This window comes from Psittacula echo (genome assembly GCF_963264785.1).
Source record: "Psittacula echo genome assembly, chromosome: 9".
NCBI lineage: Eukaryota > Metazoa > Chordata > Aves > Psittaciformes > Psittacidae > Psittacula > Psittacula echo.
The window spans coordinates 5,054,406-5,082,107 of NC_137745.1; the positions used below are offsets into that span (position 1 = coordinate 5,054,406).

General features: G+C 39.5%; 1 protein-coding gene across 1 annotated transcript; it reads left to right on the plus strand.

Annotated features, from left to right (window-relative positions):
• On the plus strand, positions 1–26,669 carry HDAC11 (histone deacetylase 11; the record flags this gene model as incomplete). The annotated part of the gene is made up of 9 exons (XM_080625517.1): positions 1–82; positions 3,131–3,231; positions 9,897–10,013; positions 14,533–14,575; positions 16,105–16,181; positions 17,916–17,978; positions 19,968–20,064; positions 23,003–23,181; positions 26,427–26,669. The coding sequence occupies exons 1-9, from the start codon at positions 16–18 to the stop codon at positions 26,667–26,669; spliced, it is 987 nt and encodes a 328-aa protein (XP_080481643.1). The 5' UTR covers positions 1–15.
• Between the last annotated feature and the right edge of the window lie 1,033 nt (positions 26,670–27,702).

Below are 27,702 nucleotides of genomic sequence, written 5' to 3' on the forward strand. Positions count from 1 at the left end.
TACAACATCACCTTCATGGGACTTGAGAAGCTGCACCCGTTTGATGCAGGGAAATGGGGAAAAGTTATCAATTTCCTGAAAGGTAAAACAATGGAAAGGACCTCTTAGACCAACATTTGCACAAAAGCCAACAGAAATGCTGCAGTTAGTTCAGGCTTATGTTAATAATTGCTGATACAGTAGTGACTGTACATCTTCATTGCTGCTTGTGTAGATTTAAGCTGCACTCTTTAATAATATTTGGAGTGCTTTGGTGTTCTTATATATTTGCACACTTTAATCTTAGCAAATTAAATTGATTGTAGCATTTCTAAGGTGAGTCAGATGTCATGTGTTACACATTGATGAAGAACTTGTCTATGAAGGTTTTAAGAGATGAAATTGTGATGTTAGAGCAAACATCCTACACCAGGGCCTCTCAAGTTCTTTGAAAATGTATTTTCTATCCCACTCCACTGAATAAACCCACAGTCTGGTTTCAGCTCAGTCATGGTGTCACTGCAGAGTGAAACTCATGAAATGGGATTGAAAATTCAAGCTTATTAAATGATTTGCTCTCCCCAGAGGCACGAATAATACTAGTCAGAGTAACTAGTATGGTTCATTTCAGTATGGACCAGAGCATTACAAGACTGAGTAGAAAGGCGGAAGGAGAAGAGGGAGCCTAGCAGTATCTTAGACCATCTGAAAATACTTCTGTTCTTTGCAATCTGAATGAGAGCATGAAGTGAGCAGAATTTCCTTGCTTAGCAGTTTCAGGAGACATTCATGTGGGTTGTTTGAGAACTGTTTCCATCTCTGAAGTGAGCACCGAACCTTGTGTTTGAGCCCAGCCCAAGTTAGGTGCAGAATATTGGAGCCTCATGGACGTAGCTCAGTTTGCTGTGTTTTCATGCTCAGTAGATTTCTAATGATTGCAACACTTTCTTTCAGTTCTAGATTAATGTATAAGAGCAGTATTTCCTCTAAGTCTCCTTTTGAGGGTAGCTGCTGTTTGCAGTTGCAGTTTCTTCTTCCTTTTCAGGGCCAAACCTGAGTCTAAAACAACACAGACTTAGTTTTGTAGCAATGAATGAAAAATCCTTCCAGTGTTCACTGCAAGCTTACAAATGTTTTGGCTTGCAAGACCTGAATTGCAGTTTGGGAGAGGTGTGCAAAGCTTCCTTATGCTTCCATTACACCTGGTGTAGGAAGAAGTAGGGCACTCCTTGTGAAACTACAGGTGTTAACGACCAGCTTGCTGCAGGATGTTATTTATTCAACTTAGGCTGCCCACAGTCTGTTGGCAAATGGTGCTTTTCAAGCTGAAAGGTAAGTGCAGCTTGTATAAATTCATTCCATCTCAGCCTCATTTTGTTAATGTTTGGGAAGAGCTCTGGTGATAGGCAGAACTCTCTGTGATTTTTCTTATTGCTGTTTTAAACTAATTGGAAGGTATAGGCAGAAATGCATTAAGGAAATACAAGTGTCAGAACCAAAGTTAGGATCAGGGCCTATAAAATTTTGACATCTCTTCACCTAAAATGTAAGCTTGCTCATCAAGGGAAAAGGCCAAGGTTGTCTAAGAGCCAAGACTCTTCCATAAGCCTCTTCCATTTATATGTTCCTAGAGACTTCTCCAGCTGATGATCTTTTCCAGTTTAGTATTGCCCTTGTGCCTTCAGGCTGCCTTGTATTCATCTCACCTTGGTTAAGCACATGTTAACACTCCACTGAGTAGCTGAGTTTTGGGTCTTCTTTCTTACAACCTCAAATAATTTAGTCTTGGGTTCTGTGACCATTTTCTTAATTAATCAAAACCATTGCCTTTCTACTCCTTCTGTAGGAACTTTTTCTCTAGCTCTTCTCTGAGTGAAGTATCCCCTTTTTAACTCTCAGTCTTTCACAGAAAATCAGTTTTTCCTATTATTTTACTGTCCTTGTTTTGTAAAGGAGAGAGAAGCCACAGAATACCCCAGGGCGCTCCTGGTTTTCTTTGGCTCTGCAACTCCTGGTGACTGGTGATCTACCCTGTTCTCTGCTGTCTTGTAGAAGATCACCAGTGAGAATCTTTCCACACTTTCCTTCTTCCTCAGGAGTGGCACTGTTAGCAGTGTGATGTCTGTCTGAATGAATGAATGAAAAGTTTCTTAAGCCTCAGCCAGGAGAAACATGAGCATGCCAAAACAAATACTGTTGCAGGTGCTGTTCTTGTCTAACACTTCAGAACAAAACCTCTCACATGTATGAGTTGTTTCCTTCTTCCTGCAAGTGTAAAATGGAGAAAAGGTACAGTCTTAGAAAGCTGCAGCAATTCAGTATCAACATTTGTCTGGGGAGATCAGCATGGTGCCTTGTGTTTGTCATTTGGGTGATCAGATGCAAAGCAGCCTGGTTCTTCTGCACTGCTTGGCTGGTTAAGCTGACTCTGACTTGAACTTCCTGGCAAGATATCCAGATGTATGCCTTCAAATTGATCTGTGATCACGTTCTGAGTTTTTGGAATGATGTTTTGTAGCCTGCTCTTATAAAAACAGGTTTTTAAATAACCTACCCTTTGGTCTCTAAGGGAAAGAATTAAGAGCTGGTCATTGGTATTTCTTAACATTAAATGAAGGTAGAGGTGTGACAGAAATACTCTAGCTAAGCATAAGTGTTTGCTTCCATCAGCATCCAAGGAATTGTTTTGTTCTGAATTATTTTTTTAATTCCCTGGTTTAGGGAATTAAATATTAGTATCAGCTGTGGAATTTCTTAAAGCATATTAAAGAATGGTGAATATTTGTTGCTATGAGTACCAGGATTTTCCCAATGTATCAAGCTGTAGACTGTCAGGAGTCTTGTGATTCTTTTGTGTCTGTGCATCTCTGTTACTACCTGTCCTTTGTTTCAACTTAAACAAGAAATTACTATGGTTACACTCTGAAAACTTCCTGCAAACAATGTTTATCATATACACACTACTCTAATAGCTTATGTATGTGGAGGGTCTGTCTTTGGAAAGTCTGTGGACAATGAGTGAACAAAAGTTATTTCAGTGATTTAATTACAGATGAAGTTACTACATCAAGGTCAAAGTAGCTTCTTTGGCAGGGTGGACTATGGGAAGTGATGGTATGCAATGCCAATTGATATTTCTCTCCTGTTTCAGAAGAAAAACTAATTGCAGATGACTTGATTGTACAGGCACGGGAAGCCACTGATGAAGATCTCTTGGTTGTTCACACAAGACGCTACCTTAATAAATTAAAGGTGCTGTACTCATTCATGTTGTTTTTCAAGTGAACTGTCTAGAATTAGTGTCAAAGGCAACAGATATCCTACTAGATTTATTACAGAATCCACTTTTACATATTATAGCATGAAACGTTTTGGTAATATTTGGTAACATTGTTATTGAGAAGACTGAAAGAAATCCATAGCCATAGTAAGCAATTCACACTAGAGAGGGGTAGAGGGAAGAGGGCGTCTATTATGTTAGATACATGAACATAAGGAAAATGTTAATGCTTGACATGTAAATTATATTCTTCTTAGTACCAGAGTTTGTGTTCAACAGTGTAAGTTTTGATTACTAAATTCTTCTGAAATTGAAAATACATTGCAGAGCACTAAAATGGAGTACTTCCTTGGGTGTTTTTTAATACAAGGATTGCTCTGTGGGTTCGAGGTTTATGTAATCTCAAAAGAGCATTCATGTGGGGATTCTGTTGTCAGTCTTTCGTGGGGGGAGTAATGACTTCCTACTTAGACACTGCCTGTATCAGTGAAGTATTGAGAGAGTTGAAAGATAGATGTAGGGGCACAACCTTGCACATTATCTGTGCGTGAAGGTTTCCAGTACCAGCTTATATAAGGTTACATATTCACAGGGATTAAAGAGTATTCACTGGGCATTTCTAGATGAAACATCCTCTTGTTAAATGTAGCTTTAAAACATAAACTTGAGATCTCTGTGTCTGAATACGTTAAGTCATCTATAGGTGGAATTAGCAGATGAGTGCAGGTGACATTGCTTTTATTTGCAACTCTTTACTTGGAGGGCTGAGGAGGGATTTGCATGAGAAGTCATCTTCCATTTCAGAATTCAAAGGGAGTTATTTTGGTCACCTTTGCCCTTCTGCAGTGAAAGAGTCCTTGTATCGCTGTTTCTGGAATGTCTTGTATTTCTGTGTAAGGGCTCTATTATTTGTGTCAACCTTTTTCACTCTTACTCCTTTTCTGAGTTGTCTTATGCTTCTTTCTGTGCTATAAAGTTACATAGAATTTCATACATCATTAGATATGATCTTACTGTAGCTATTCTTGGTATTGAGCTTTTAATTCCATAGAACCACCTACCTCTTCTACTGAAGCACATCTTTGAAGCGGGGTGTAATGTGCACAGCACACTTTGGAACACTGTAATAATATTTTTATTACCTACAGGATGGCTTCACAGGGAGTTGTCTGTGTAACTTGTGTCTTGGTGTTCAAAACCAGTACTGTGGTATGCTTTCAGGTGTGATGAACTGTGCATCTCTCCTTGAGACTATTTCCTGCAACTGTAGAAACTGGAAGATGTTGAATTGGTCAGGCCAGCAAATGCCTATCAAGCAGTGAAAGTAGAAGTGCTTAGTTGCAAACTGAAAAGAATATGGCTAGACATGAAAAGGCCCTGGGTAGCCTCTGTGGCTTTAGCCAAAGTTTGCTGTGCTTTTTCTATATGTAAATTCAGACCAATACAGACCTACCAATAACTGATGTAGGTTTGTATTAGATCAGCTCTGAAGACTACAAAGGTGCTTGCCTTTCTGGGAATGCTTTCTTAAAGTAATGGATAAGTTGAGTACTTTCCATGTAAAACTTGAGCATGAATTTGGTAGGAAATTTCATACACTTGCAAGAAGTACTGTTTGGTACCTTAGCAGCAGCTGGAGAAGCTGGCTAAAGGTTGATTGAAGAGAAATAAAATGGTGCACATAAAGTAGATCAAGCTGTACTGGACATTAGGTCTGTGTGGGAAGGAACAGTCTTCCTTTTTCTCTGCTTTAGATAGCATGGCATTTGGCATTTTGAATTCGGATGATTCCTCCTCAGTTGTTCCTTTGAAGAGTTTGGATTTCCAGAATATTGACTGGACTTTGGATAATTTGCTTGCAGTACTTTTCCACTTACTGCCTTTTTCTAGTGATATGTAAATGATGAATTTCCTGCATAGCAGCATTGTGAAAGTTTGGAAGAAGGTAGGCAATAAGGCTAAAGCAGGTTTCAAACAGTGCAAGTCTTCATTTGAACTATCTTTATATGTGAGAAGTTCTGTTATTAATGAGCAAATACTGAAGTGCAAATGAGGAGGGTGACGCTTGTGCATCAGTGGAATGCAAGAGGTGCTTTTCTGAAGGCGATCCAAACCAGGTGATCCATCAGTTGAACTACAAATCCGAGTCTGTTTTACATATTTGTAAATGTTGTAGGTTTAAATTAATATTTCTGTTAGAAATACGAGATTTTATACCCTTGAGAAGTGGGTTGATGTGATTACAAGGAGTGTTGTCTGGTGCTCAAGTGCTTCTGGGCTTTGATTCTTGCCTGGTGGTGTGAGCGCCTCTGCCAAGAGACCCGAGGTACCTGCTTGCCTGTCTGGTGGTTGTGTCAGCAGGGTGCTCGGGAAGAGGGTTGGACTCAGGAATGAAGGCAGTAGAAGCAACCTCATAAAATACTCAGTTCAGCCTGCAATACTTGTGGCTGTGTTTGGCGTTGAGATAAACCAGCATGGAATGCTGCTTGGGCTGTGTGCATTGCACTAGTGACTGCAGCTGAAAATGTGGGTTTGGTTTGGATGCAGTGGGCTCCTTCGGAAGTGCTTATGGTTCCCCTGTCCAGTTCCTCAGTGGATGCAGTGCTTGTGCTGTCAGCACTGTCTCTGCTCCCTGCGATGTGCCTTCTCCTGGCTCAATTTTTTCAAGCTTCATTGGTGAGAAATTCATGAAGGTGAGTGGTGATTTACTGCAAAATGTTAATTTAAAAGGTCATGAGAGCAGAAAAATGAATTAGATCCCTTTTACCTAAATTTTCATATGCATGTTAATGTGTCAGGTGAAGGTCTGTAGGAATATACAAAAACTGAACAAGAATATTCAGTCATGGGGACAAGGTCTGACAGGTTTCAGTGCTTACACTGCTGCCCAAATGCTGCAGGGCATTCTTTGCAGCTAAAATGACTAGTAAAACCCTTCAGGGTAAGGTAGCATTTGGTTAGCAGTGATTTTTTTTGTTTCCTTTGAATATTTCCAGCTCATTGATGGGAGACTGATGCACCCAAATTGTTTTTTGGCTGGTAGGTTTTTGGGTGGTGTTACCTGGGTACCATTGATTGCTGCCAGCACCGTATCTCATTCCCAGTGCCAATAGTGTGTCCATACCTTGACCTGAAAGCTTTTGTGAAAATTACGATTTTCCTACTCACCTTTATGATATTATCTGAAGTAATTCAAGCTAAAGACATACTTTCGATATCTCTTGAAGATGGATCTAAATAGCTTTGTATCAGACAAGCTTCTGAATATCACATCAGTTGCTTGGTGTTAGAATTATAAGTCCATGAATTTTCCTTTGAGCTGGGACTAGCTCTAGGAACCAAAGATTTAAACACAGTTAAAATTTAGATATTAACAAATAAAATTGCACATTTCCTAAAAACCTGACATGTTGTTGGGTATTTTATAATGCTGGAATGCACTGAATGCGTAACACAAGGCAGTACATCAGGATTGGTTTAGATCATTAATGTGCTGTTTGTATTAATCCAGATGTATCAGCAACTACTTCCTGATATTAGTTTTTCAGTTTAACTTTCAATCCTTGAGCACTAATAATTTGAAATGATTTGGAAAGCGATTTAACCTTACTGAAAAGATGTTTTTATAGTTAAGGAACTAAAGTTAATAGTGGTAATACTTCATAAGTAAAGTCCTGCAAGAATATCCTCATTAAATGTTTATGCTGTTAGAGAGTTTTGGTGTAAGCAAGGAAAATTAAGGACTTCTGAAGCCGGTGGTGCATTGATTGGTTTGTTTGGTTTTGTTGGATGTAACTTTGGATGTAACCTTAGTATAGTGCTGCACTTAGCCACGTTTAATAATACTGCCTAGTAGTTAACTGAGTAGGAGGTGTATTAAAGGAGGATGTACCTGGTTAAGGGTTAACCTGGCTTCCTTTCTCCTTTTAACAGGGAGTGGAAGTTTTCTAAAATTGAAACTTAAGTTCATGCATTGAATTATTTATCCAGAACACAGGAAGGTAAATAATTTTTTAATAATCTTCTGCTATGAGCAATAGAAATGAAGAACAGTTAAATGGAATTGATAACTACAGAGGAAGTGAAGGCATGTTATTAAATTTATGTATGATACTCTTCCCTGAATCCAGACCAAGGTTTCCTTTCTGTTCAGTTACATAGTTACATGTTTACAACATGTTACTGGAGTCAGTCATTTGATGGTGGCTGAGTGAGAGCAAGTATCTCTACCGAAAGAGAATAGTCCCTGGCATTATTCTGATATGTGCAATTTGAATGCAAAAAAAATAGTGATTAAACAAATAAAATGTGAAGGGTTGGTTCGCTATATCATAGGAGACTGTTGTGTGTGAAGACTTGTGTTACAGAAGCCAACTGGCAGCCTGGAAAATGTAATTAATGTAGTCCTCATCTCTGCAAAATCATCTTTTATTTTTACAGCGTGAAAAAGTATTCAATCAAATAATTGCTTTTAATTCCTTTTTATGAGTATGTACAGAGCTGTTCTGAGGAGTTATTGCAAGAAATGTTGGAAAACAAAATCAGCACGTTGAATTAAAATAGCACAAAACTGTCCACAGCTTGAGGCAATATATTTCTCTATTATTACAGTGGTGGTTTTGGGGAAGCATTTTAATTTGTCTATAGCTGCATTCTTGAACCACAAGATTTTCCTCACAGTCACGTGACTCTTCCCCAGTATGTTAGGAATTCCACAAACACAGTCAAGGACTGCATCTGAAGCAGGGAAAGCTGTTGGGCTTGGCACTGCTCTGTGAGCATCCTCAGCTATGGACAGAAAGCTGTGCATACTCTTTCCTCATACCCTGTATGGATTTCTTGCATTCACCACAAATCCTGCCGCAGGGTATGTGTTTGTTTGGGTCTGTATTGCTCCCACTTGTTCCCATTGACATTAAAATATTTTTAAACTATGTTAAAACTTTGGGAGAATTTGTGATTGTCATTCACGTTTGAGATCAAAGTGTATTTTATCCAATGTGACCTTTTTGATTCCATTTTAGAACAACAAGATTGAACCCAGTTCTTTACATTATGCATGTTTAAAAGCTAAAATATTTTGCAAAAGGACTTTACTAAAATTAACCGTATTACAGTATAGTTAAGGTACTTTGTTGATGTTGGAGGCCTGATGATGTGCTAACAGATAATGTCTTACAAATAGAAAAGTAGTAAGAGCTTAAAATGAACTGTTCACAAAATATAGTTAGTATTTATGATTAATGCCATACCTCCACCTCATCTCACTGTACTTTGTAGTTGAAACACTGGTAAGTGGGAAGCCAAAACATTTCTAAATGTCAGAGGACCCTGAAATTGGCATGTGATTGTCTTTGGTTATAATTGACCACTTGTACCTCCTGTCATCTGTAAGCAGACAGCTAACAGCAGTTGAGCAGCAAATGTACTGAATCTAGTTAAAAAATTCCCTAATGCTGAAGAAAATAGAATTCCAGACAGGTTTGTGTTGGAAGGGACCTTAAAGCTCATCCAGTTCCAATCCCTGCCACGGGCAGGGACACCTTCCACTAGAGCAGCTTGCTCCAAGCCCCTGTGTCCAACCTGGCCTTGAACACTGCCAGGGATGGGGCAGCCACAGCTTCTCTGGGCACCCTGTGCCAGCGCCTCAGCACCCTCACAGGGAAGAACTTCTGCCTAAGAGCTCATCTCAGTCTCCCCTCTGGCAGGTTAAAGCCATTCCCCTTGTCCTGTCCCTACAGGCCCTTGTCCAAAGCCCCTCTCCAGGTTTCTTGTAGCCCTTTAGGCACTTGGAGCTGCTCTAAGTTCTCCCCAGAGCTTTCTCGTCCCTTCTGAAATGGGATCTATTCAGACTCTTTGTGCTGGGTGTCTTATTTCATAATTCTCAGTACCTGAACGTTTTGGTATTGGATGAAGAGGTATCTTCTTGCTTGTGACTAACTCTTTGAATTATATTTAGAAGTGTTATTGCTGGTAGCAATGCTAGTAGAAGTTCTTTGAAGTCATGTATGTGTTTGCAAAAAAGCATTTACATATTGCAAATATTTTGTGTTCTAACCTTCAAATCATGTTTGTGATGATAGGACTTTTCAACAAAACATTTCCTTGAAACATTTTCCAGAAGTGTTTAATATGCTAAATAAATTTTAATCAGTTCTTCTTGCTAAAATGTGCACTGTGCATTCATTTCAGTATTGAACTTCTTAGTTGTCTGTTTTCTCCTTGGTATATTGTTTTACTTGACACAGGAAGAGATACTTTAGGCTTGAAGAAGCATAGCCTGCTATTAATGCTGCTGAAGGACATGTTACAATTCTTCCTCCCAGTCTCAGGGATGTTAGATTTTCTGAAATACTGGCTTGCTGGAGAATTGCTGATTTACTCCTATTTGATACTAAGGTCTGAAAAACCTGGCGATGGTGATAGGGAGTGATGATTTTCATAGCTAACAACTTGAGGATGATCCTTTTTGGAGCTTACCAATAAGGACCATTTGGGTTACCTCCATCTAAAAAACATTAAAAGTCTTGCTAAGGACCTGTGCACTCCTTTTCAGTAAATAGCAACTGATGAGAGATCTAAATCTCGTCTTAAGACAGACTACGCTAATTGGAACTTTTTATTCCTTTCGTTGTAGTGGTCATTTGTTGTTGCTACAATCACAGAAATCCCACCCGTTGCCTTCCTGCCCAATTTCGTGGTTCAGAGAAAAGTTTTGAAACCTCTACGGACCCAGACAGGAGGAACAATAATGGTAAGGTGATCTTGAGTCACTTTAAATAGGATAAAACTTGGTGATTGAAACCGTGTAAACCTGTGAGTGGTAATACTTTGTGCAGCTCAAAGCCTGTAGAGGGAAGTGACATGGGCTACACTCCTGACCATGAGCACAGTTTGCCACTAGTAGTTAGCAGCTACCCCGGAGAAGGGCATACGTGATTTCATAGTCTATAATTTGCAGAAGACAGGAAGGGGCAGCCTGGACAGGCAGTAATAGACATGGCAGGACTTGTGGCATATGCAGAAGTGGAATTAGCTTTTAACAGTGTTCAAATTGCTGATACAGAAACGGTTTTTAAAGCATATATTTGCCAAAGAGCCGTGGTGCTGTATGGAAGGAGCTGCATGTTTGAGTGTCAACAGACATGTAGGACATAGTAGGACTACTACTTAGTAGTCTGTGCTGGAATCAAGACTTCTTATTTTTAAATGCTTACATTCATTAATATGTCAATTCATTAAAGACATAAATCATCTAAAGAACATCAAAGGTAGTGCAGCAGTTTTCAGAATCAGTGAAGAAGTTTGAAGTCTGTCTTTGAGCGAGCCCAGAAGTTTGGTGAAGCAGTTCTCCAAGTTTTCTTTCATTCTGTGGAACAGGCATAAGATGAACTATTGCTGCTGTCACTGGTGTGTATAAGTGGGTCTGGGCACTAGTAAGTTTCATCCCTCTTGGATTTCACTGTGTGAAATGAAAGCAGAGTGCCAGTTTTCAGCAGATTTTAAGGCAAGATGAAATATCCTGCTTTTCTGTTGTATTTTCTTTTTAGTGATAGAACTATTCAGTGCTTGATATTTATCAGAAAAATAATGTCAACTTCTTTTAGTATTTTAATACTCTTGTTAAACCTGTGTCCCATCCAGCTGCTGGATTTGCATGTGTGTATGTAAATGAAACTTTGCCAGTTGTTTTCTGTTACAAAAGGTAGTAGGGAAAGGAGTAGAATAGGCTGGACAACTTGTGACTGGGCTTAAATCTCTGCTATAAAGATTCAGAAGCATCTTCTAACAGTGCAATTTTGTTTTAGGCAGGTCATCTTAACTGCCTTTGTAATAAACCAAACACTGGTCATAATTACATGTTCAGAAAAATCTTGTTCGTGGTTGGAGGAAGAGCTGAGAGTTGTAATCATAGAAGTGGTAAAGGAAAGGTCCAGTAAGTTCTTGAGTGTGGGGATAGTAGAAGAAAGGATCAAAAAGTCACCTCCTCTATGCTGAAATTGTCTGTGTGGAGCGAGTTAACTGCTTATTGCTCTCAGCTGTTAAATGAAAGTGGCCAGTGGTTTCTTCCTATTTCTGCCTAAATCATAGGAGAAGAGTCCTGCGACATTCACCAGGTTAAAGGATCCTTGCCAGTTGCTGAGGCTGGTTTTAATTCAGGCTTGTGAGTGGGAAATTGTTTCATTTTATAAAGCCTGTATGTATCTTGACCACCTTGGACTCTGTTTTTCGAACTATTGCTGTTCTAACCTCTTAAATCCCATTTCCTAGTTGTACTTCAATTCTCTTGTGTTACTCTGTTTTCTTGGATGTACGTGTAATTTAAAGTTGAAGAATAATGAGGTAAGGAAACATATGGAAGTGTTTGTACAGCGTAGCAATGTCTGATGCTTTTGTTGAAGCCTTAAAGTCTGCGTAAGTGTGAGAAAACCAGGTAAATAGCTGCAAATGTTAAACCAACTATAAGGACAGTTGAAGCACATGAGTTTGGAAAGAAATGCTAGGTCCTGGATAAATCTTTAGGCTTACTGGATTATGGTAGTACACTAGATAAGGAAAAGTGCTACTTCCTTTAGTAGGTGCTCACTGGCAAAAGTGGGGGTGATAGAAGTGGAACACTGCATCTCCCTAATGCAGACCTGCATAAACCACTTGAAACATTGTCAATTTACCAGCAGGAGCTGAAGGTAGCACCCAACTGGTTTTGCTGGTATTAAAAAAAGCAAACAAACAAGAAACAAACAAACCAACCTCACCAAAGAGGAAAACATCCTGATGTTATAGACTGGGTAATGGTATCATCGTAGAATCACAGAGTGGTTTGGGTAGGAAGGAACCTTAAAGCTCATCCAGCTCCAACCTCTGCTGTGGGCAGGGACACCTTCCACTAGAGCAGGTTGCTCTAAGCCCCTGTGTCCAACCTGGCCTTGAACACTGCCAGGGATGGGGCAGCCACAGCTTCTCTGGGCACCCTGTGCCAGCGCCTCAGCACCCTCACAGGGAAGAGCTTCTGCCTAAGAGCTCATCTCAGTCTCCCCTCTTGCAGGTTAAAGCCATTCCCCTTGTCCTGTCCCTACAGGCCCTTGTCCAAAGCCCCTCTCCAGGTTTCCTGTAGCCCCTTTAGGCACTGGAGCTGCTCTAAGGTCTCCCCTTCAGGAGCCTTCTCTTCTCCAGGCTGAGCCAGCCCAGCTCTCTCAGCCTGGCTCCAGAGCAGAGTTGCTCCAGCCTTTGGAGCATCATTGTGGTGAACTGTTGTGGTTTTAAGCCCAGCTGGTAACTCTGAACCATGCAGCTGCTTGGTCACTGCCCCCCTTTTTCCCCTTCCCGCTTTCGGAGAGATGGGTAGGAGAATCTTGAGACTTGAGCAGGTTCACACCCATCTTTTTGTTGGGGGCCCCAGAGCTGAATGCAGTTATAATAGAGAGAAAAAAGTGTGATTTCATGTAGTTCCTATACTTCAAGGTGCTTATATAAATGTTTGATTGTCACTCTCAGACAAAGAAGTAACTCCATTCTGTCTCAGTTTAATCCTTTATCATCATTTCTGACTTCTGGCTAGGTCTCTCCTGTGTGCTGTGTTTCTGACTGCAGTCAGTAGTTCTCATTGAACTGAGAGTTTTGGCAAAGTGCTGTCTGAATAGGAACATGCAGAGCCTTCTCTTATAGCCGCACTACCTTTCTGTACCACACTTATGAGGAAAGAAGGAAATGCTAGAAGAGAAAAATGATTTGGAACAATCTAGAGTTTCCTAATAGTATACTTTTGATACTTTTGAGAACCTTGACAGTACGTGTGTATGGTATCTATTTTAAGCTGGTTCTAACTAGTCAGTACTTTTACATAGTTTTGTGACGTTTTACATTGTGCTGGTGTTATCTTTAATTCATAAACGTGTTCACTAGTTAGAAACGTGACTATGTAGAAGAGCTAGCCACTGCGTCTGTTATGTCTTTGTATTGTGCCTCCTGAAATAGAGATGCCATTGCTGTTCACTTTTGAATTGCTGTTGATGCCATATGCTGTTAGTTTTACCTTTTTCAGTTTTCATTATGGGGAAGTAGGTATCAAAACTTTAAAAGCAGTTTTGATTCATCAGAGAGTAAACTTCGTGCAGTACAAGCCAGAAGTACAATCTTCTACTGCTAATGGTCCTGTTTATCATGAAGATTATTGTATCTGTACTTTTAATGATGTTTTTTAGCAATATGGGAAGATTGCTTTTTTGGGGAGGAATCCCTAGGCAGTCTGCTAAATCACACATAATGTGTTTTCCCTGTAATTTAATGGGGTTTATAGTTCAGAAACTACAATCTTTTCTCAAGATCTAATCTGTGTAAGTTAGTGCGTTCATAACAGAATGATGTTGATCTTCCCAGTAGTGGCCTTAATACTAAGTTAGAACTGTTCAAATGTAAATACTGGTAATGAAGAATCCTCAGCTGCTCCAAGTTCTTTCCATAGATGATGTGTAATATGTTCTTTCCATGATTATGGCAAAGAATAATCTGGCTTTCCCTTATTTAATTATTTTTAAATTATAGCTAGTACTATCATCTTTTTGACATGACATCAAGGAGTACTGCAGTTAAACACTTGCTGAACCAAAGTAAGGCCAAAATAAGTCTGTTTTTTTTGATTAAAATGTCATAATTTAAGCCTTGTGTATCTCTTCTCTGTCAGTTCTTTCCCTTCCTTGAATGTCATCTGAGCTCAAAGGAGAGATACAGGCAGAGTTTTGCTCTATTGGAGGGAAAAATGATTAGTAACATTCTATACTATGGATGTATTAGCGTTTAAAAAATAAGAAGTCACAGGACACTTAACACTGTAGCATTTTTTGTCCTCACCCCCAGCTGTAACCTTTAATCTGTATTTTCAAGATTTGGAGCTTAGGTTCCTCCTGTTTTGCCATGAACAGGAATGATATCAGAAGATCCATGCTCATTTTTTACTCTTATTAACGCTTGTACTTTTCCTTTATCATTTCTCTGCCAGGGGTCAGTGTTCACCTCTGCGAAGCGCAGTTGGTCTGTTCAACTGTCAGAGAATGAAATACAGAGGAGAGAGCAAATAGTACTTTCAACTGATTATGCTGAGGATAGTTTTGGTTGGCTCATATGTAGAGACCTGATTCAGTGTGACCTGCAGTGGTGAAACATCCAAGCATTCCATGGGCATAGTTCAGGTGCCAGGAGCTGTGTGTGGGGAGGGAGCAGGAGGTGTGAAATGGTTCCTCCTTTGTTCATGAAGTTCTCACTGTCCTTTCCTTAAGGCAGGAAAACTGGCTGTTGAAAGAGGCTGGGCAATCAACGTGGGTAAGTACACATGCAGGGCACTGAGTGACACTTGAAATAACGTGGTTAAAAACATACTGTTTTCATTTAGCACGATGTATATTATAATAATAGAAAGTGACTGGGTTGTGTTTAACTAAATTCAATTTTAAAGGTAAAACAAATGAGAAAAGTGCTGGATTTTTTTTTTTTTTGGTCCACTGTCACCCTATTGCAGTTTTATAATTTCAATATTTTTTTGAAAGAAAAAGGAAGATAATGGATAAAGATAGTGGTATCGTGTGTGTGTGTATATATATATAAAATGAAAGTGTTTGGATTGAAGTAGTGCAAAAAATATTAAGGTAAAATGTTTGGAGTAAATGTAAATTTTTCAATAAAATCTTTGATTTCCTTAAATTATTTTATAATTTTCATAGATTTTATCATCAGCTATTTTATATGTCATAGCACTGAAGGGACTGATGGATATGCTGGAGAGCAGGGCTGGACCAGGTAGTGTCTATGTGCAGTTTTTTCTGAGAAAGACTTGAATGAACAAATTACAAAGAAATTACATGAAATGAAATTATAGTGACTATAAATATGCTCTCCTGCTCACAGCAAACAGCAATGCAAACCTGGGAAACTATTGAAGCAATAGCTTGTGTCACTTGACTCATAGCTTCTTGTTTCCATAGAGCTCTCAATTCTGGGGGTCTTCAGTTATTTCTTACGTCTTCTACAAAATGAGCATCCAGTATTGAAAGTTAAATAAACACTAAAAACGAAGCCCAAGGCCTGTCATATTTACTGATATATAAGTGAGCTTGTTAAGTTTCCTGCTTATATATTTGTAGTGGGTTTCTCAGTAAAAGTTTCTATTTTATTATATAAAAAAGTATGTCTGGGAGGGGGAGGTCCAAGTACATTTTTTCCTGTAAAGAGCGTGTGTGATTGTGTTTTAAAGAGGAGTACCTAAAGTTTCTTCTGGTCTGAGTGTTTGCAAAAAACATTGTGCAAGTGATAATACCGTAGTGCTTAGCTTGGTGGGTTTGACCTGGTGTTCAGCGTGGAAAAGAACTTTCCACATGTCCTTCGCACCTGTCCATAATGTTTATTTTGTACCTCCAGCATGCCTGGGCAGCGGAACGGTCACAGTGAAATTCTCTGTGTGTTACCATAAAACCATGGAATGGTTTGGGTTGGAAGGGACCCTAAAGCTCATCCAGTTCCAACCCCTTGCCATGGGCAGGGACACCTTCCACTAGAGCAGCTTGCTCCAAGCCCCTGTGTCCAACCTGGCATTGAACATACATTCATTCCTTAGTTCTTAGGGTGGTTGCTAGATGAAAGAGCAGCTCCTTTGCCTGATGCTCACTAGGCCACGCATAAGGTATGTACAGAAACCCGTGAGATGTTTTGTGCTGCTGGTAAGGGTTTAATGGCTCTAGGGGTGGTATTTGCTAAAGAAAATAGTATGTGCCATATAAGTGAGCTCCATCTCTTTGCAAAGACCAAAATGTTCCTTAGTATTTAGCTTTTCACCTCTCCAACATTTTTATGTCTAGGGGGTGGTTTTCATCACTGTTCGAGTGACAAAGGTGGAGGATTTTGTGCATATGCTGATATCACACTGGCTATAAAGGTAAGAAGTGCTCTTAACGCAGTACTTCCTACTGTTTGTGCAAACGGAAAAAATCCACATAAATTCATAAGGACTAATTTACATCTGAATAGGAGAAAATAAAACCATCTATAGATGGGTTGGAATAGGAAAAAGGTGTGGTACTTGATGCTGCAGAACAGAATGTGCAGTATTGTGAAGTGGGAGGGAAGAGTTGCAGGGGTCAGAATTCTGAATGTAATTATGAACCACTACAGTTGCATTAATAATGTCTAACTGCAAAAAACCACTCAAAATCAAGCCAGATGGGCTTCTAATATCCTCACTTGATAATTATCCCAGCCTTGCAATTGAACCTGAAAATCCTGCATTAGTTTCAGTGGTTATAGTCAAGACGAATGCAGACAGAAATCCTCTCTCTGAATCAAGCTGCACTATACAGTGCTCAGAGTTTTTCAAAATCATGAATAAAAATGTGAATGTCTCCAAAATAATCACTGACTGTGAATGAATACGTTTGGTATTTAGCTGTTGAAAGGCTGAAGCAAGAGACTTCTGCAATTAGGGCTTATTTTTATCAAATGCACTATGGTATATTTGTATACTAGATTATTTATAAAGTATCAGTAATAATCAAACATAAAAAGCTCTAATGATTGCAGCACACTACATGACATAACATCCTAATTTCTGTACGTGGTAATTTTCAGGAAAGTAATCCAGTGTTCTGTTTTCCTGCCATCAAAATACATATTGAGAAATTAGAGTGGGTGGCAGTTTGTACAAAATCCTTGGGGTTTACCATGTCTGTGTTAAAGATAGTAACTTGTCAAAACTAAGACTCAAAGAATTCAAAAGCATTTTTTGTTCACAGACTGGGATAAGAAATGAATTCTGTTACTAAAAGTGGCTTTAATGCATACAGTCCCTTCAGCAGCTTTGCCTAAATGGTGAAGTTTATGCTTACACAGTTGGATGCCATCACAGTGGGGTGTTTTTCTCTCCCTGCCAGCAAGCCTCACTTGTGCTGTCACTGGTGTCTCATGAAGTGAGTTCCTCAATGTTCTGGGGCCTCGGCAGCTCTCACCTCACCTTGTCCCAGCCCGCAGTTGTTGCTATTGCTTTTTCTGTGCTGTTGCTGGTTCCGGTGCAGCCTCTGACAGCACCAATGATCAATGACATTGATCAATCAATCAGTGACAGCACCAACGATCAGCGTTATAACCCCTAGTAGACCTGTCCTTTGCTGGCTTGCTGGGTGGGGTGCAGGGATATACCCACTACCCCTCTCTGTGCAGAGCCAGAACTGCTGCAGCCACGTTTGTTACCCTGGGCCATCGGGCTTATGCCTCATAAAGACACATCTTTGATCCTATGTTATGTCTGGTACTTTGTGGAAGATAGAAGAGATGAGTGGAAATCTCTCTCTTCCTTCTCTCTACTAACTTGCTCTGCAGGTAGGCAGATACCTGAACAGATGACTGCAAAATGCATGTTCCATGCATTTCATCTGGTGTAAACGTATAGGGTTTTTATTGTATGACCACAAAAATGACCTTGTTATGTGAAATAACCAGAGCTTTTGTCATTAAATATATTGGAATCATTTAGCTGTTTATTTGGTGAATGAAATGAAAAGACGTGCAGTACATCCAAATCAAACCAGTAGTATACTGGGCAAGCTTCAAGCCCCTGGTTTAATCTGTCACCCAACTTCATAACTTGCTCCATCTTTTTCTTTGCTTATATATCCAGTTCCTATTTGAAAGAGTACAAGGGGTGTCTAAAGCCACAATTATTGATCTAGATGCTCACCAGGTGAGTACCTTACCTCTATTCAGTGCTGCAGTTGTTTTGCTTGAAATACAAGTGTTTGATAAATACCATTTTTTCTAATAGTGGTATAAGCTGTCAGCTTGCGGAATACAGAGATAATCAGAGATGATGGCAACTGTGAACAATTTAGTTGTTTAATTATATTCTGACTCAAAAGGCTGGTAGGCCAGTTTAATAAAATTAAACTGAGTTGTAGCTCCATCATGTGGCTAGATGTGGAACTGTTTCGGAATGGCGTACACAGGCTGCAGAGTAGATCAGTATTCCAGAGGAAACAAGAATCTGTTAAACCAGAATTACAGTTTGTTCAGCATGCGAGATTGTTGCAGCAACCTTTGCAGGGGATGAATTTGACCTTCAGTGTTTTAATGGAAAGCCTGGCTTCAGGCTAATGAAGTAAAGAACACATCGCTCTTCACCTGGTAAAGTGATTTACTGTGGGCACCGAGAGCAGATCTCATCTTTGGTAGCATTTCCAAAATAAATCCTGAAAGGAGGGAACTGGTATTTTTAGAAAAGCAGTTAATACACCATACTTATGTCCAGGCTGAACCATTGAAGGTAATTTATTATGTGTAAATAAAGCATTTTTAAGCATTTAAGTTTCATGGAACTGAGGAAGCTTAAAGGCTGCAGTTTTCTATCTTCTGTCATTTCTCTTATCTGCAAGTTAAAGCATCCTAACATTACCATGAAATACGGACAAAGATTGTGCAATAGAAAGATGTTTTGTGTTTGTGATTCTCTTCAGCCACCTTTTTCAGGGTGTGGATGTGTTTGTGCTTCTTTGGGGTGTTTTATTTGTGGTTTTGTTTTGGGTTTGGGTTTGTTTTTTTTTTTTCAAACCTCCTTGGAATATATGTTGATTTTCAGATAACCTCAGTCTGCACTCTAAATCACCCATTTGTTTCCTTTCTTTGGGGAATAAGAGGTGTGGGATGTACTAGCTCAGCAGATCTTCTGTGAGCGTGCAGGTATTCGCATCTTGTCAGTGGTCCAGCTCTTGGTGCATTGGCAAGTTTCACCTTTCATAGGGAAATGGTTCACCTGGAGGCTTTCATATTCCTGGGTTTCTGTTCATGAGCTTTTTTATTTGTACAGCAAAGGTGCTGAAGAAATAAGCAGGAGTTGCTGTTTATTAGCAATTCTGGTGCTTCCCGGGAACTTGACTTATATAACAGTATTCCAAAAGATATTATCTGTAGAAATGTCTGTTTCTATAGTTTAAATGAAATTCTCTGGTGGGTAGTGTCTGTGGTGCTTTATGATACACTGATTTCAATACAGTCATCATGGTGATTGCTGTGAAAAGATGATTTTTATACTAGTGGGGAAAACAGGCTAAATGAGAACCCAAAGAATACTGTTTAACTTCAGGCTCTGAGTTTTCTCTTGAGCATCCATCTTTGCATCCAGTATAGTCTTTTTGTAGGCAATTCCTGGTGTTAAACTATATGCAGAACTATTGGGTCCTTAGTATTTGTAATTTTTCCAGGGATTACTTCTCATTAAGGCTTGAATTATCAAGAGCTGTGGTTTGCTTTATGTATTTATGAATCCTTGTACAAGAATGAGTATCCCTGCAGCAGCTGAAAGTGTCGTGTGTCAACCATCCTCCCCCCAGTTGGAAGATGAGGGATCTATTCAGTGGTCACAGTTGCTTTTGTGATGCTGCTGAAGACAATTAACTTCTAATCTTCAGTTATTTTACTTCTGTGTGCAGTGAGATCTATGATAATACCTTCTGAGAGATAAAAGGATGTTGGTTTTGATAATACCTGCAGTCTTCAGACTGATGCTATCAAAGGCCCCAGAGCTCTCTGCCTCAAAATAACCTTCAAGATTATAAACAGGAAAATGACACAGGAGTTTTAAAGATTAGATCTTTGTAGGCTTAATTACTGTAGGATTTGCAGGTGATTTATTTCTGTGTTAGTTTGCTAGGAGTAGCTAACTGTAAATTTCCTTTAGGGAAATGGCCATGAGAGGGACTTTATGGATGATCATCGGGTCTATATTATGGATGCCTACAATAGATATATTTATCCAGGGGATGGATTTGCTAAACGTAAGTATGATTGAAAATCATATTCCAAAATACTTTCCTGCAACAAGGTTAACTAGATACTCATTTTTGAAAATTGCACATTGAACGTATGATTTTCAGTGATAACTGTGATATATCACAACAGTGTTAACACTGTAGTGTTCTCCCTTCACTCCTGGAGTGGATTTCTGGAATGCAAGGTGTGGGTATGAGGTGGGTTTTGTTAGCAGTCCATGCAAAACCTCATGCCATACTTAGAACAGCGAGTTAAATAATCCTTTGGATTTAAAGAGAGCTGTTAGACCTTAATCTTTGCCTTACACTGAATTTATAAAGGAATTCATTAAGTATTGACTTATACTATGTAAAAAGGTTTTATGTTTTGAAAATCACTTAGGTGGTGTCTTTGGAGTAGACCTTGTTTTATAAGCATCCTGAAAACAAGATGAATCTGAATGTGAAACAAGTTTGGAAACAAAAGGAAGTCACACAAACATTAAGAGCTGGTGCTTGATTTTATTCTGTTTATTTATTCCTACTGTGATGTGCCCATTGTGTCTGAGACCTGTCACCAGTCATTAGTGGGGTTTTGATAATGGTTCCTTGGAATGCAAAAGCCCAAAGTTCATTTGATCTTTGATTCTGTTACACTGTCATTTATAGCAGGCTTAATTTGTGAACTGAATCACAGTTTATCGGGGGAGATGTTGTTCTGCTGCTGAATTCCTCAATTCTGCTGTCATTCTGAGAAGACTACTTAATTGGGATTCTTGGCATGGATTAGGTGCACTGCTTTCTACTTTTAACTAGTAAAGAGTTTAAAAATTGTAGTATATATATTTCAAGGCATTAAACTGAAAAATGACATTTAAAGCACATCATGTCTGTAAGCAGACAGATTGAAGCAAATGAAGATTTACTTTTTTTTTCCTAACAAAAGGATCCCTTTATTCATATATCAAATGGCAACAGTTTGAACAGATGGATTAAGACCAAAGCAGAGTAAGCCCTTGTCAGCAAATGTGAAGTACTGAGCTCAGTCCTCTCCTGTGCAGCTGGGAACACGAACATTCCCTTTGCATGGTGAAGCACAAGGCTGTGGCCAGAGGCACGTGAATGTGTAGTTTCTTGCAGTTGGCAGGTGTTTAAATAGGAGTTCAGTGGTGCAGTCCTTCAAACCTGGCTATGTGACCAGATGAAGGTGAGATCAGAGGGCATCTTTTTGAGGGAAGGTAGAGGTTGGACTTGAGAGTTTGAATATTTAGGTTAAACTCTTAACAGATCACTGTCTCCCTGGCTTTCCTGCACATTTTATTACAAGAGTCTTTTCTGTACATTTTTTTGCCCCTTGCACTTCATTAGGGGAGAAAAAAAGAAGTAAAAATATGAGCTGACATTGCCTAGTGCTTAGCCGAAGGGAAGTAGTTTGGAATTATGCAGATTTTGAGGAAAAGAAAATAGAAAATGCATGGGGGGAAAAGCCTGGATGAAGGTTCACTGAGGGGTGAGCATAAGAAGTTGACAGCTGGAAATCGAAGTTTGGGCCTTAGAAAAGTGTTGCTGTTGGACTGAGTGTCATTTTACAGTTGTCGAAGCTGTAGAAGTACGCTCACTAATGAGCAAGAGATGGGCAAAAGACTGTGCTAGTTCTAGCCTACAGACCTATCGCTGAGTCCATCATTAGTCCCTGATCTGGGTAATAACTGATTGCTGCAGTTCTGTGTCTTGTGATGGAGATGAAGAGAAGACCTGCAGAGGCATGCAGTCTTATTCATGACTCTCAACTTCTTAATGGCTTCCTCAGAACAATACTGAGTTGCTCCCCACACTGATGGGTTCACCTCCTCCTCTAACGCGATCTCCAGCTCGCAGCTGGATTCTTTGCCCTGAAGAGGTTCTAAGTGCTGTCCAGAATAGCACAGCTGTGCAGACTTACATGAACATTTATGTAACTGTAAGAAAAGAATTCAGGAAAAATATCATGAAGAAACAATAATCTTTGAAACTAATGTTGATGCAATAAAATAAAGAAAAAAATGCTTCACTGATGTTGAACAAGGATACAAAGCAGGGAAGAGAATAAGTAACCATCATTCTGTGTCATATGCATTCATGCACTATTGATGGGTGCTGAGTCCATGTTTAAGATGTAACACTCCCATCATTTACTTGAAAGCATAGGGTATGGTGAGATGGAATCATACCTTGAGACACTTCTGGCATAGGTTTGATTAATTCAGATTGGGTTACACAGAGCTCTGTAAAAGCACCCAGAGCTAGGCTGCATAACCTTGGGTTTCTTCCCTCTACCTTCTCAACCCTCCTCTTCTAATGCTTTATTATAAGCATTAGAAATAATTTGATTTAAATTAAGGATGGATATTTGCTCTTCTGGTAGGATTACAGGGTAAGAACGTTAAATGGAAAATGCTTAGGGCAAAGCTGAATCTTGTTAGACATGCATAAAGCAGTTCACATGAATTTGTGATCCCTTACTGGTAAGCTTTGCGTGTTGTGATAAAAATAAAACATCTTCATGATTTCTCAGTGATATTTATCTTGTTTTTTCTACCAACTGTTTCCTCTGCAATAGCAATTCTGTGTTTTCATCCCCTTATCCTTTATTTAGGTTACTTTTAATCATTTTCTTTATGATTTCTTTGCTGATTGGTAAATGGACGTGTACATCAGCTACTTTTCAATCACATTTTCCTCTTGTGTCTGAGAGATTCCCCCCCCCGCCCCTCCTCCCCCCGCCTCTGATTTTTCCCTCTTCAGTGGAATTTTTTCAAGGTCGCTGTGCTTACATTTGCTGGGAAAGCAAGCACTTGGATAAGTTTCTGTAGCTCAAGGTTCTATGAAAATACAGTGCATCTTTTCCTCTTGCTTACCTCAGTCTTGCATTTCTTTCAAAGCAATGCTTTGTTTATTGAGTGACATTGAAATGGTTTCTTTTTAGGTGCCATAAAACGCAAGGTGGAATTAGAATGGGGTACAGAGGACACAGAATACCTGCAGAAGGTGCATACTCACGTGGAAGGAGCCTTAAACGAGTTAAGACCTGACATCATTGTTTATAATGCTGGGACTGATATTCTGGATGGCGATCCATTGGGAGGACTTGCTATTTCACCTCAGGTTTGTAGAACACTAATGTATCTCCAGACTTTCACTCCTCACTAGATACTGAAGGCAGTCCTGAGAGTGACTTGTGGCAGTTGTTGGATGAAAGTAAGGTGCAGAATTTGCATTAAACCAGTGCAGATACATATAGATACATCTTCCTTGCTCTTTCACCATATGGTTTTTTGTTGTCTCTTCCTGACTCATAATACTTTTGCTCTTCAGGGTGCCTGCATCTTCTCTCTAAAATACACTGATTTTGAACATCCAAGCTAACCAGAGACACATGTATTTTTATGCTTCACCTGACCTGTGTTTTTCCTGTTTGGTTGGTTCTTTCTTTGTTTCTTTTCCCCTCACATACCCCATGTTGTGATGTATTTCTTTTGTCACCTGCTCCCAGTATGGCTCTTACACTTAATTTTCTCTGTAGCACTCCCAGCTGTTTTAAAGTGCTCATCAGGTATCTCCCAGGTTAGCAATGCTGTGCAGCCTGTCTGTGTGCTCTTAGCAAATGAGCAGATGTTTTTCCCCTGTTTCCTAATGCTTTTCTACACAGATACCATTACCCTTTCTCAGTTCGGTTTACTTCCCCCCCCCCAGTTTGGTACCAGATACAAATTTTGGTTTATTCTGTATGGCTTCAAAGGAATCTTCACCTCCCAGGCTCTGCTTTTCTCAAAATTAAAAATAACTTACAGATCTTCTACTTCCTCCCTTTTTTTAATGATTCCTTCTCTGACAGTTCCTCAGTTCTGTCTCTCTCCTGTTTCCACATTTGGTGGAAACTCTTTTTAGTGTCCACGCATTCAGTATAGGAAAGTGCTTTCTTGATATGTGAGCTCTTGGGTTCCCTTCTGGTCAAGCCATCACTTGATCAGTTCAGTTTTCATATTGTTTTGCAGTACTTTAGTTCTCTTGCATAGGTCTCTAGTGCCTTGCTGTTTTTTGTGGGTTTCCTTATGCATTTCCTCATTCTTACCGTCTGTCACTGAGCAGCCTTTTCATTGCTGACTGCCCTGCAGAGTCCTTGATGGAGCCAAGGTCGGACCACTTGGGAGCTGCTCTGAATCTCCAGGTTTTGTTTCCTTGGCTGTGTAAAACTGTCTCTAAGGAGAAAGGAAGAGCTGAGTGTTTCTGCTTGTTTGGGTTTGACCTTGTAAAGGAAATGACTCAAGATGTTAAGATCTCATTTGGTGGAAGAGAGCTTTTTGGAAAGCAGTGGCCACCAAGAGAAACAGAAACTTAGTGAAGGAGAATACTTTAAGGTGTGTCTTTAAAAAAGAAAGGTTTAAAATCCTTCCCTTGCAGAAGGAGCAGTGCCAAGAAAAATGAGTAATGAGTTGCTGCAGCTTATAGAGAAAGACAGAACGTAAGGATTGAGGAAGGAAAGGTGAAGTGACTCTGCTGGTCACACGTAGAGGTGCAAGTCAGAAAGTGCCATTTGTCTGCACACTGATGGAGCAACGGTTTCTGTAGCTCAAGCGTTTGTTTTCTGAATTGAAGACAGGGTTTATTGTTGCTCTTGGATCTTGTTGGCTTAGGTGTGAATGGCATGTTTCACCAATCTTGAAATTCCAGGCTACTGGAAATGCTGAAACTGAGCATTGAGCCTGGATAATTCATCTTGTCAAGGTTCATTAGTCCCGTCTTCAGTCCTACAGTTGTGGATGTCATTCATATTTTAAAATCTTGCTGCAATGTTAATCCTATTTAGAAGTGTGTCACCTGAGAGTTCTGTCTATGAGTGATACTTTCTTGGTGCTGGAGGCCAGAAACTACCCAGAAAACTCGAGGTGTAGCAAGTCAGTCCCTCTGATCTTTGTAATGAGGCTGTTGTAGTCATCTGCTGCAATAAGCCCATGTGTTTTCCCCTCAGTTCTCCCAGGCTCAGGCACCAGAGTTGCTGGAGCAGGGATGAGACAGTTAGGAACAGTGTGCTGTAACGTTTCCTGCACCCACTGATGGTTCCCAAGAGACATACAGTAACTCTGTTACTCCCTTTAAAGTTCTGTTCCAAATGCAAATCTTTGGTTTCCTTTGTCTTTCTTTTTCAGTTGTTATTCCTTACTCCCATTGTTGTTCCACAGGACTGTGTCAATCTGTACAAACCCCATTACTGCTCCATGGTTTTACAAAATATGCTTGTCAGCTGTGTTGGAATTTTATTCTTTACCATTTGTTTGTGGTCTTTCTTAATGGCAGGGTAATGTTTATTTATATTTACAGCCTTCCTGTAAGCAGTGAGAGTAGTGCTCATCTTCATTGTGTAACACTTTGGCTGCTGCTTCCTCATTTTTTTATATTTGATTGCATTTGAATCCCTTCCCCTTCTCCAAGTTCTGCAGCTATTTACATTGCAAGCTGTCCATTGTAAGCTGTTGTCTATTTTGTTGTTAGTCCTTTTTTGTTTTCTTTTTTTGAGCCGTTGTAATGGGTTATTCGTGCCAGCTGTGGATCTGCAGCTCTGCTTTTACTTTCCACAAAAGCAGATTTGAATTCTGTTCTCACTTATTTCTGAATTCTCTTTTTTTCCTGCATGTACTTTTTGAGGCCCAAGAGACTTGAACTCTCCTGGTGTATGTGTTCAGTGACGGTCCAGTATCTCTTGGTCAGCAATCTTTGCTATTTACTTCTCTATTAGTAAGAAATAATTTGGAATTTATTTTCCTTTTTCTGGATTTACCGTTGAGTATATCTGCAACTCTTCTTCAGCCATGGATTCTTTTAGTATTAACTACAGGCTTTTATTAAAGAAACTGGAAGCTTATACCTCAGCTAGTGATTGTGAGCATGTACAGTCTGATTTGGACTCTTGGTTCTTCTGTAGGTCTGTGAAACCTTGACCAGCTTCTGTCAGAGGGTGCCAGGCAAGTTGGGTACAAACTAAACCACTCTGAATCCAGTCTTTCTTGGCCTCAGTTCCTCACCTGTAAAATAGGGTGAACATTCCTTAACTTTGCACTCAGGTTAGACGTTATGGCCTTTGAGCAGGAATTGATACTAAAGACTTTTCTCTGTTTTGCCCCCTAAAAGCAAGTCAAGGATTTTTGATTGGCTTTTTTTCCTTTTTTTGGTGTTTATTTTAATGATGATGCATGTAAGGCAGCTAACAGGACTTCTAAATGGAGGTTTTATTCCTACTGTAAAATGTGAAGCTTAATCACTTATGGGGTATCTAATACTGTAAATCCTTAAGCTGCAGGCTAGAACTAAAATATATTTTTACAACTTTTTTTGTACCTGTTGTACACTTGCAGGGAATTGTGAAGAGGGATGAAGTTGTGTTCAAGGCTGCCAGACGCCGCAGAATCCCAATCCTGATGGTGACATCTGGGGGCTACCAGAAGAGGACAGCGCGGATCATTGCTGATTCCATCCTCAATCTGCACAACCTGGGGCTTATTGACAAGGAGCTAGCAACCAGTGGAGCTGGAAACCCTAAGGTAGAACAGATGATCAGAGACTCTGTTAAAGACTTAACCAACTTGTCACTGCAATGACAAGTTACTAAATTTTAGGACACAACTTCCTGGTTTAGGAGCAGGGATTCTGCACATCGCTATCAGGGTTAATAAAATGTATTGAAAAAAGACTCAACTTGCCTGTAAAATAACACAGTAAAGATAATATTCAGTCACAGAATAACTGCGTCTAACTGCTGAAGCTATATTGAGCAAAGGCAACAAATCCTTTTTAGCTAATTGAGACATATACTCAAGGGTACTGTCTTTCAGTTTATAATATTACTGTAGATAGCTTTAATTGTTTCTCTTATTGTTATGGGTGGTCTATTGTGTTGCAAGAACTATGCAGTTAGTATCCAAAGACTGGCTCTATTTCGGATGATGCAGTTTGAATTGTGATGGGGGAAATACAGACTAAACCTACTGGCACTTCATTTTTAGATCCTGCATTTTATTTATTGCTTTTAAAATTGAAATATTGTTATAAAACGAGTTCTGTGCAGGCTTCAACTGTCACTTTAGTATTAAGGTTAAGTGCAATACTATAAAAACCAGTTCAATTGGTAGGCTTCGAAGCCATAGGCTATTAGAACAAATAGTTATTAATTTATATTTTATTATTGTTGTTGATAGTGACTTAAATCCTACGTATAAACACCTTGAGAAACAGAATATCAAATGCCTTTGGCTGCTTATGCAAATGAGCCATAAGGGCTCAGTATTAACACTCTGGTTTTTGCCTCTCTTAAAATGAGGCCTGCATATAAATAGTGCTAGGTACTATGCATTGTAAATCACAAAGTAAAGGAACTACAAGGAAATGAAGACAGAGGTCTGAGAATTCCTGCCAAAATGACGATGTAGAAATACAGGTTATCTTTTATTATTGCCAGCTTCTTGTGTAGAAACGAGTGAAGAGGAAAATTGGATACTTGTTTTTTTCCCCCAACTAGTGCTTTGTTTTTCACTTGCTCAGAAAGTGATTGTACGAGTAGTTGCATTCACAGCTGGTAACCTAATTGTTCATATTTACAGATAAAAATACAGTGAGACTTCTACATTAAGTTAA